A 10,320-nucleotide genomic window follows, 5' to 3' on the forward strand; every position below is an offset into this window, starting at 1 on the left:
GATACTTAATACTTTCTATGTTATAACATAGACAGTCCTATGCCTTGGTTTCTGAATCTTAATCAGAGAAGGTCTGCAACCTGTGCTAATTGTTCCTAGGCCACATTTCCTGTGATCCCTGACAGTTGGCCATGCTGGCTGGGGCTGATGTCCAACAAGTGGTGGGAAACAGGTTGCTCATCCCTGGACGTGTCCTGGGCTGTGCCTGAAACCAGAACCCAAACGTGAACCACTTTCCAGCTGTTACTGTGACTTGGAAGAGAACACTTCTGGTTGGATTGGTGGATTGGTGAGATTAGTATGAGCACAAAGTTGGAAAAAAGCACCCTACTTCTGGCGCTTCCATGGGTGCAAAGCTCAGGAGTTGCTGGAAGAAATGGTGTACATTCTCCTACCTCTGGCATCATGATCTCTTTGTCAGGACAATGATCCACAGCAGGGTTCTTGATCTGGGGACCATTGACCCCTAGGCTTCCATGTGTGAACTTCAGGGGGCCCATAAACCAGGCACCAAAAATTATTTCAACCAATGAAACCAACGTTGCTCAGAATGATGCTCCTTCCTTCTACCTCATAGTCCTCAGACTCCTCCTGCCATCTACGGTGGCTTCTAAGGAAATCCCTTTGTGTCTGTTTAGCTTTCTGCTTTGAGACCCAAAGGCCACGCCTGGGGGAAGGAGGGGGCTCTAGTATACTCTCCAGAGACACCATGCCACTTGCCTGCTGTATGGTTTCTAATACATCTGATCCTTGTCTCTGTTCAGGGCTGGAGCACCTGCTATCTCACTCCTTCATCACTCATTATTTCCAAGCTCCTTTCTTCTTCTGGGGTGTGTTCAGTTTCAGATCACCATGGTCTTGGTTTCATACTCCTTTCCTCTTCTCCCTCTCTGTAAGCCACTTACACTGGCAGTTCCCACCACTCCTCCTCATCTGCCAAGTCCCTGACAGTGGCCCATCTAGTTCATCATCCTGTTCTGACAGTGGCCAAACAGATGCCTGTGGGATGCATGTAAAAATCTTATCTTATTTCCTTCTTGTGCCATAGAAAATTGTCTTTGTGAGAAGAATTCTGCAAGGGGGAATCATTTCTTCCATCAGATTCTCAAAAGGGCCTATGATCCCCTCCGCTCAAAGGTTAAGACCTCTAATCTACAAGGATCTCCGTCAAATGAGAACAGGTAATATCTATTTTGTGACTAAAAGATGAGGCCTTTGCAGAGAGAAATGTGCTTTTGCAATGCATGATCAAGCAATTCTACCATCAATTGTGTCAGTACAAACAGGTAGATTTAATTTGATGGCAAACAATAAGTAATAGAAACAAAACTCAGTTAACAAATTGATCATATATACATGTTATACAGACGTATTGCAGCATCTACAGTCACATGGAATTAGGGCTGGCATATTTCCAACAGTGAAAATCCAGACAGAAAAGTTGTTGAGCTTTTTTTCGCAAATTCACATAAATAGCTAAGGTATTTTTAAGGAAAATTGCCAAAAATGACACCTCCAACATGGGTTGTCATAAGTCCTAATGGAATATATGCAGTATATATGACTTTTGTAACATTTTATTTGTACTTCAGCATCAGCTTAAATATATCAGGGAAAAGTTTCTTTGGAGCATCCAAACCCCATGGAAAATCGGCATGCTGCCATTCAGGAATATACTTATGGAAAACCAAATTAGAGATTCGAGGATGCTGGATTAGGCCAGTGGCTGTCAGGAGCTTGCCTTCAACAGCTTACTGGCTAGCGATCTAGCGAAATCAGAGACCCGGAGAGCTTCTTTTAGTGTTGACCGCCTCTGCTCAAAGGTTAAGAACCTCTAATGTACAAAGATCTCCGTCAGATGAGAACAACAGGTAATATCTAAATTGTGCCTAAAAGATGAGGCGTTTGCAGAAAGAATTATGCTTTTGCAATGCATAATCAAGGAATTCTACTATCAGTTGTGTCACTGCAAACAGGTAGATTTAATTTGATGGTGAGAAACAAGTAATTAACAAATTGATCACATATACACATTGTACAGACCTATTGCAGCATCTACAGTCACATGGAATTGGGGTTGGCATATTTGTAACAGTTAAAATCCAGACAGAAAAGTTGTTGTGATTTTTTTTGGCAAATTTGCGAAAGAATTTTTAAGGAGAATCACCAGAAATGACAAGTCCGACATGGGTTGCCATACATCTGGATTTTCCTGGACATTTTAGCAATTTCTGCCTGGACACTACTTCTGACTGCAGTATTCCGGATAGGTCCAGCAAATTCCAGACATATGGCAACCCCAATGGAATATATGCAGTATATATGACTTTTGTAACATTTTATTTGTACTTCAGCATCAGATGAAATATGTCAGGGTATAGTTTGTTTGAAGCATCCAGACCCCATAAAAAATCAGCATGCTGCCATTCCGGAATATACTTGTGGAAAACCAAATTAGAGATTTGAGGAAGCAACAGCCGAATGTCCTTTCTGTTTTCTAAAATATCATGTCCACCATACCACACAGCAGTTGGCACAACCATGTCTTCGATTTGATAGATTGGAGGAGTGGTCTGTGGATGAAAATATCAGAATGATTAAAATGGGTTTCATCAACCAATCTGATGGTTCATAAGCAGTGTCATCAAAATTATGGGGAAATGGTTCCTTGAGCATTCGTTTCAACTTTTCTTTCCTAACGTATTAACGAATCTGTCATAAATTTGTGCAGGGTTTATTCCTAAACCTTTTCTTCATCTTTTTTTGTGACCCATTAAGTTCAATGAGAGTTAATCCTAAATAAATATGCAGCTTTAACACATTGAGATCTATGACAAATCCCAATCACAACAACCCTTATAATTACCGTGTTGTATATAGCTTTGTTCTTACTGCCATAGTCAAAATATTTCAGTTCTTTTGATTTAAAAACCTATAAAAGAAGGGAGAAAGTACTGAATTTTCAAATTTTAATGCTGATATATTTATAAAGTACACATAGATTAAAAATTGGCAATATGAATTGTCAGAACCCTGTCCCCAATGCCTACATAATATTAATAATAATAATAAGAAGAAGAATGTGGTATGGTAAAGGTAGAAAAGGTAAAGGACCCCTGGATGGTTAAGTCCAGTCAAAGGTGACTATGGGGTTGCGGCACTCATCTCGCTTTCAGGCCAAGGGAGCCGGCGTTTGTCCACAGATAGTTTTCCGGGTCATGTGGCCAGGATGACTAAACTGCTACTGGTGCACTGAGGACCGTGACGAGTGCCAGAGCGCACGAAAACGCCGTTTACCTTCCTGCCACTGAGGTACCTATTTATCTACTTGCATTGGCAAATATGGTATAATATGATTATATAGTCAACAAAGATCCTGCTATAAATTTCAAGCAATCAAAATATAAATTAACTATTTTGTCGTGAATTTCTTTGTACACATAAAGAGCACAACCAATCAAGGCAGTCTATGATGGATTACTAGATTGTTTTCACAAATTTGTGTGTGGTTTCGTAAGAATATATTATTGTTTTATCTGGAAACATTTTCATATTTATCTGGTTTTTAAAAAAATACAATCTGTTTTTACCAATATTTTGCATACATCACAAATGAATAAGAAAATGATATTGGAACTTGTATAAAATAATTTCAAAAATCAATCCTTAATGTTCACTATCCTAGTAATAGCCAAACTGTGTAAGGTAATGAGAAATTGCAGTGTGCAAATTCAAATTAATGATCACTTCAAATATAATGAATAAAAAATCACTTTAGGTTTGAAGTTTAAGAACTACTCTTTAGACAACGAAATAGAAAAGTTTCTCTTTATTTCTTCTTGTGCATGACCCTATTTAAGGATATTTACTTTTGCTTTCATTTGCATGTTATTATTGCCAATTTCTACATCTGTAGACACTTATATATCATATATCACATGTAACCGGGCAACTACTTTGGTGAAATTGACTGGCAGCTTCGCTTGCCCACGGAGCCTACACGCTTCCGCCTGCGTGTCTCTGTTCCCTCTGGGCACCTCCAAACTGCAGTGTAGCAGAGCTTAGCACAGCGACAGAAGCAGAGCCGATAATTGCCGTGTGTGCAGTAAATCAGTCAGACGCCCGGTGTCCTTCCTTATCTTACAAATAGCTTTAATCTCGTACAAAAACAACAGATCATAACTTTCCCGGTGACACGCAACTACACCAGCAACTACACCAGCAATAACTCAGGGCAAAAAAGCTCCTGTGAGTGGTAGCTTGTCATATACCGTTTATTGCTATATTGTTTTTCATTTACTGTAACTTTCCTGTCACCTTCTGTAAATTAAAAAAAGAAAACCCTTATATATTCACACACAACAAGCATTCATTTGTACATCAAATGAGCTCTGAATTTTGAAATAAGGAAAAATATGCATTAAACCCCACCTGGACCAAGTGGATCATGTTTTTTACAGAAGTAAAATCTGGAAGCATTCCAGTATACACATCTGCTCGACTCTGGATTGGAGGAAAATAATAATAATATAAATATCTTTTAGAATCATCTCTGATTATACTGAGGAAGGAGAGAGATGAATTGCACTATAAAAACATCACCAGCATCAGAGCAATACAACATACATATACCTTGAGAAAGGGAAAGGGATATTACATAGGAAAACATCCATCTCAGGAAAGATGTGATTGTGAGTTTCCTCCTCCTCTTCTTCCTACTCTTCACTGTTCTGTTCTGTTCTGTTCTGTTCTGTTCTACTTCTGTTTGTATGAGGGTAGAAATGGAATTCAGCAGGGTCAACACAATATAGGGGGTGTCCTGAGGGAATAATTAACCACAGCCACCTGCAAGCTCAGAGTTAGGTATCAGCCTGGTAGGAATCTGCACCATGGTTGCCCAGTGAGGCCTTGTTTGTTGGGCTTTCACCCCAGCAAAGTTAAACATGGGCTGACTCCAACCAAACAGGTTTGGGGTGGTCCAAACCCAGCAGACCCATTCCATCAATATGGGGCTTGTGCAATGATGAACTGATACTGGGACCCAAGGCCATTCCAACTCTTACCCTGTCTGCTGCTGTCAATAAAAATTTGGCTTGATTTTATACCATCACCATTGTACAGTCTTGTTATTTTACTGCACTCAAAACAAGAAAAACCAGAGAGAACAACAAAAACCATATAGTTTATCCATTAGGTAATGTACTAGGGTCTCTTCCACAAAGATTCTTCTCAATTCCTCTCAATTCTAGCTGCAACATATACAGACCTGGTCACTCAATTGCACATTTAAGGCTCCAATCCTATACATGCATAACCTTGAAGCATGTACTATTGAACTCCATCATATTAGTTACTCAATAGTCATGCTTTGGATTGCATGGTTAATTTATCTTTATCTATTAGAATAAAATATATTGCTGTTTTGTCAATATATTTAGCAACTTACCACGTTTAAGTTATTTAGATTGCATCCAGCGATTAGGAAAATACCCTGGATACAAAATTGATCTATTACAGGATAACTGCACAGCTTGGCATTCAGTTTTTTCAATTTATTATTAAGAGCGACAAATTCTTTCTTCCCCCATATCAGCTGTAAAATAAACACACAGAGAGATCTTGGTGAGTCTCTTTAGGATTAATTTCCTAAGGAAGTACCAGTTATTCATGCAAGACCCAAGGCAGTGATTCAACTTAAAGATTTTATTGAGGCTTCGGCAACAGACTGGGTAAAACATGGAAATGGGTCTGATTTATAATTTATATAGACTTCTGCTCCCCCCGCCCCCTAGTGCATGATTGGCTGTTTTGTGCCAGGCAGTGAATCACAATGCAGACCTCAAACGTCTGGCCTGCATGGTGATGCAGACTCAAGCTCAGAGCAGGAGACACCAAGGAACATACATAACATCTTGCACGACCCCCCCCCCCCCACGCTTGAGGAATGAAGTGCCCATATCACTGAGCTGATTATACACACAAGAAAAACCTATGAGAAATACCGACTCTGATAAATCCATCAGGAAGATTGCAAAATAGCGCCGCAGGTCCACTGGTGTCCACAAATGTGTAGGTAGGAGCCAAAGCCATGAAGAGCTTGACTTTCTGAGCAACCTGTGGCCTGAGTGAAAAGGCAATTAAACCTGCCAAAGAGAAAGAATTCCAGAATTCAGCAGCTTTTCCAGATATACCAGAGCCAATATGCACACTCAGTCTTTGGGTCTCTCATACTGGGGAATGGTCTTATCCTAGTGGAAGAGCACATTCACGTGTGCTCATTCCAGGTGTCTCAAGGTAGGGCTGAGAAAGACTCCCATCGGATACCCAGGAAAGCTGTTGCCAGTAAGTGTTGACAATGCTGAGCTGGAGGGACCAACCGTCTGACTTGGTACTACACCTCTCTATCTTCCTATATACTTGTCTGCCACTAGTCTGGAGAGGCCTCAAAACCAGAGACCTCAAAACCAACACCAAAAAAACAGCACTTCAGTTGCTGCTTGTTCTTTCAGTCTGAATTATTAGATCGGAACTGTATCTGTGATGTGAATTTTGGATTGTAAGAAGGTTTTAAAATTAAGGGCTCAGGCAGTAAATGGATTCCATTTGTTTCATATTACTTACCAAGTGTCCCACCCTGAGACACACCGAGAAAATACAACCCTTCTTGCTTGGTTTTCTGCAGGATGAAATTTATTGTTGCTGGAATATCATATATCACAGTTTCATGGAAGCTGTAAGACATTACACGAACAAAATGCAAGTGAAGTTTTCTCCCCTTAGCCTCATGTTGCATTAGTAGCGCACACTATTAGAGGTGTGTATGGACTCTGCCCCAAATAATGAGGTGAATTGGGGTGATTTGGGCTGTGATCTCCCATTCCTAAAAGGGTTTGTGCCTTTAAAGAGAATGTTAAGTGAGTTAAAGGTGTGGTTGTCCACCCACCGCTGCCCCATTGACATCTTTGTATTGCTCCAGGTGAACCCAGACCCAGGCAATCTAGAGCTTCATCTACACATTCCCAGCAAATCCCAGATTGGCCCGATTCAATTCAGGATCTAGGATTCATCCAGAGTGAATGCACAGTCCTAGCTATTATCCTTAGCTACATCTCAGAGCTCCACAAATTCAGCCTGCATGAATATAAAGTCATGCATTTTGTCATGTTGATGTAGGCTCTAAAAATAATAAGAAAAGGAACCATAATCCACCATGTCCCACCTTTTGGAAGTCTTTCCAGGACTGAAGCACTTCTGACTCAACAGAAGCAAAAAAGATATGTTGGTATCAGTTATACTGCAGAGACAGTAATTATTACAATTATCTCAACTATCCAAGCTACAAGTTGTGCTTTATACCTGAAATTCCAAAATGCTTCTTGGTCAATTGACAGAGTCTTGTGTCTTCTAGACCAGCTGGTCCCTCTAGTATTTATTATCCAAACATCATAGCCAGCATCTGCTAGAGCAAATCCTAGGCTATTGTTGGGAAGATTTGCAATCCAGATCCTACCTTCACTCAAAACACCATGTACCAGTAAAACAACTGGCCTGGGACCTGGGGGGAAACAAGAAAAAGGGTATTAGATAATATTGTAGACAATCTACCTTTTAGATAATTTCTGTTCACTTCATTAACATTGTGCATTGTGATGATCTTCTCTAGTCCAGAATAGATACAATTATGTATATGACAGAGATAATTGCTTCTAACTAGGTGATGTGCCATGGCTGTCCCACCTTTCGGCACTATTTAACAATAGTTTGGCTGGCCCTATTGATATGTAGAATGAGGCAGTTGCTTCAGGTAGCAGAGGATTTGGAGTGGGAAGTCGGAAGACAGAGCTTCATAATTACCATGTTACATGCCCTGTTGTTCCCAACCCTTATATCCTAAGATAAATGAATGATGTTGTCCCTTGGCTTATCTGAATTGCTTCTGTACATGGAATGGATTGGAGAGGGCTCCAATCCACCAAGCAGCGAAATGTCTTGATAGCAACTACTGTCAGTTGTAGTTAAAAGATTTTTGAACTAATTTAGTGAACTTCACTTAACTGAGCTAGTTAATTCTGAGATTTTAAGCAAATATTTGTTCTCTCCGGGCTATGTGCATTCCTAGAAAAATTACCTGTCTTCCCAGAACTGTGCATTCCATAGGGAATTCTGTTTGCTTGCAAGTAGTAGCCATCCTCTGTCAGGATTTCATGCTCTTCACTGGGGTATCCCCAATATTGGATTATTTCATTCTGCAAGAACAAAGAAATTCTCAGCAAATTGAGACCTTTATTCTAAATCTAGATGTGCTACATGGGATTTTAGGTACAATGGTGATGAGGAGAAGAGAAAAAAGTTCTGGATCCTGCCTTCCTCCCCTGCTGGCTGTAATGAACAGAAGCAACCAGGAGGAGCTTTCGGCAAACAATGTTTTAAGCATTAAACAGAAACTGTCATTTGGCCTTGGGGTCTGCTAAATTCATCCATTATAATCCATCAAGCCTCTTTGGGGTAACTCAGGCAGGCCTGGAAATCCTTCTGTGAAAAGCAAATGCTTTGGAATATCACTTAAAAGAAACATGTACAAATTATTTTTTTCTATCAATAGCCTGTTGTTTTCAAATGCATCTGAACAAGCAACTCACAATAGTCATGAATTCTTGGGGATTCAAGTGCCGTTTCCTTAGGAATTCTTCTGACTCTGTTGTCTGTTGGTTTAAGCACACCACTACCCAAAACAGCCACATCGCTGACCTGTGTAAAACAATATCTGTTGCTTCAAACTCCTTAGCAAAGATTGGAAGCCTTTCTTAAAATAGTTCTTTTAAAAGATCTGTGATTTTCTTCCAGCCAGGAACACAATGGAGGTGGTTTTGGCACCTCTCAGGTAACAGTAAGAACTTGCTGTCACAACTTCGTGGTGAGTTCTGGCCCCTATTTTCCTTGCGAAAAAAGCACTATGACAAAGGCTCACAGAACTTAAACTCACAGTTGTACACGGAAGTGCACGTTAACTCTGCGTCCAGGGCTGCTGTATACCAGCTCTGTTTGCTACACCAGCTGAAACACAACCTGGCTGTGCACTGTCTCTCCAGAGTGGTAAATGCTCTGCTTATCTCCCACTTGGACTACTAGTATGGCTCTACGTGGGGTACTTTTGAAGATGACTCAGAAATGATAACTAATCCAGAATCCAGCAGCCAGATTGGTAATTAGGAAAAGCCACCACAACCATATAAAACCAGTCCTACAGAATCTACCCTGACTCCCAGTACATTTCTGAGTACAATTCAAAGTGTTCGTACTGATCTTTAAAGCCCTAAACAGATTCAGCCATTGCTGGGAGAAGTGTAGTTACATGGAACCAGTATAAGGCTTGTATATAAGTATACATTTATTCAGTTTGTGATTCCCCCATGGTTGCATCAGTTCTTTGCCCGCAGATTTTGTGCAAGTAGCCTTAATTTCTGGATGTGTAACTCTGTTAAATGCAAGCTATTAAAATGTAAGACCAAAGTATGTCACCAAAAAAGAAATGAAAAAGATAAATGGAAGAAAAGATTTTTGCTTACCTGCTCCTGTTCATCAATAGCAACCACATCTCTAATACACACTGAAGAAGACCTAGTTTGTAATAAACTGCAGAGATTATGATAACTTTCATCAGCTACTATATAATTATGCAACACGTGTCTTTCTGCATTGTTAATTATGAAACAGACACAGAGCAAGCAAAAGGGTTATGACGAAAGGATTATCACACACCCATCATGGCAAGTCTGTACAAAACATTGAAATGTACATTGCATTTCCTTGCATTTTGTTTTTTAAAAATGTAATGCACCTGAAGATTTATTTTTAAATTAGTGATATATAATTTGTATATCTACATTTATTTATTTTTGTCCTGTGTGCATCGCCATCATTATTTTGTATCCATGTACACCTGTAAGTTGTACTCAAGGAGGCCCCATTAGCCGCCGCGCCGCCGGAGCACAATTTCTGTTCTTATCCTGAAGCAAAGTTCTTAACCTGAAGCACTATTTTTGGGTTAGCGGAGTGTGTAACCTGAAGCGTATGTAACCCGAGGTACCACTGTAATAACAAAAGCAAACTCCTTTTACACTAAACATATCAATAAGCATGACCCATTCACCAACCAAACCCCCAGGGTACTGAGAGAGCAAGGTGCTGCTCTTTATATACTATAAATAATGATGGCGATGCACACAGGACAAAAATAAATAAATGTAGATATACAAATTATATATCACTAATTTAAAAATAAATCTTCAGGTGCATTACATTTTTAAAAAACAAAATGCA

The 10,320-nt window shown here is 39.8% G+C and overlaps 1 protein-coding gene across 1 annotated transcript in view; it reads right to left on the reverse strand.

The window, feature by feature from the left end:
• Positions 1-9,621, reverse strand: part of LOC310763253 (uncharacterized protein) — a 46,348-nt gene extending 36,727 nt beyond the window's left edge. The window contains exons 1-7 of the mRNA XM_083615138.1: positions 9,567-9,621; positions 8,640-8,748; positions 8,129-8,246; positions 7,357-7,555; positions 6,622-6,731; positions 6,007-6,143; positions 5,447-5,593 (exon numbers count right to left, since the gene is read on the reverse strand). Coding sequence (XP_083471264.1) covers positions 5,447-5,593; positions 6,007-6,143; positions 6,622-6,731; positions 7,357-7,555; positions 8,129-8,246; positions 8,640-8,748; positions 9,567-9,595 — 849 coding nt within the window. The 5' untranslated portion in view covers positions 9,596-9,621. The remainder of the gene's footprint in view (positions 1-5,446; positions 5,594-6,006; positions 6,144-6,621; positions 6,732-7,356; positions 7,556-8,128; positions 8,247-8,639; positions 8,749-9,566) is intronic.
• Between the last annotated feature and the right edge of the window lie 699 nt (positions 9,622-10,320).

The sequence above is a fragment of the Podarcis filfolensis genome (genome assembly GCF_964270895.1).
Source record: "Podarcis filfolensis genome assembly, chromosome: 5".
NCBI lineage: Eukaryota > Metazoa > Chordata > Lepidosauria > Squamata > Lacertidae > Podarcis > Podarcis filfolensis.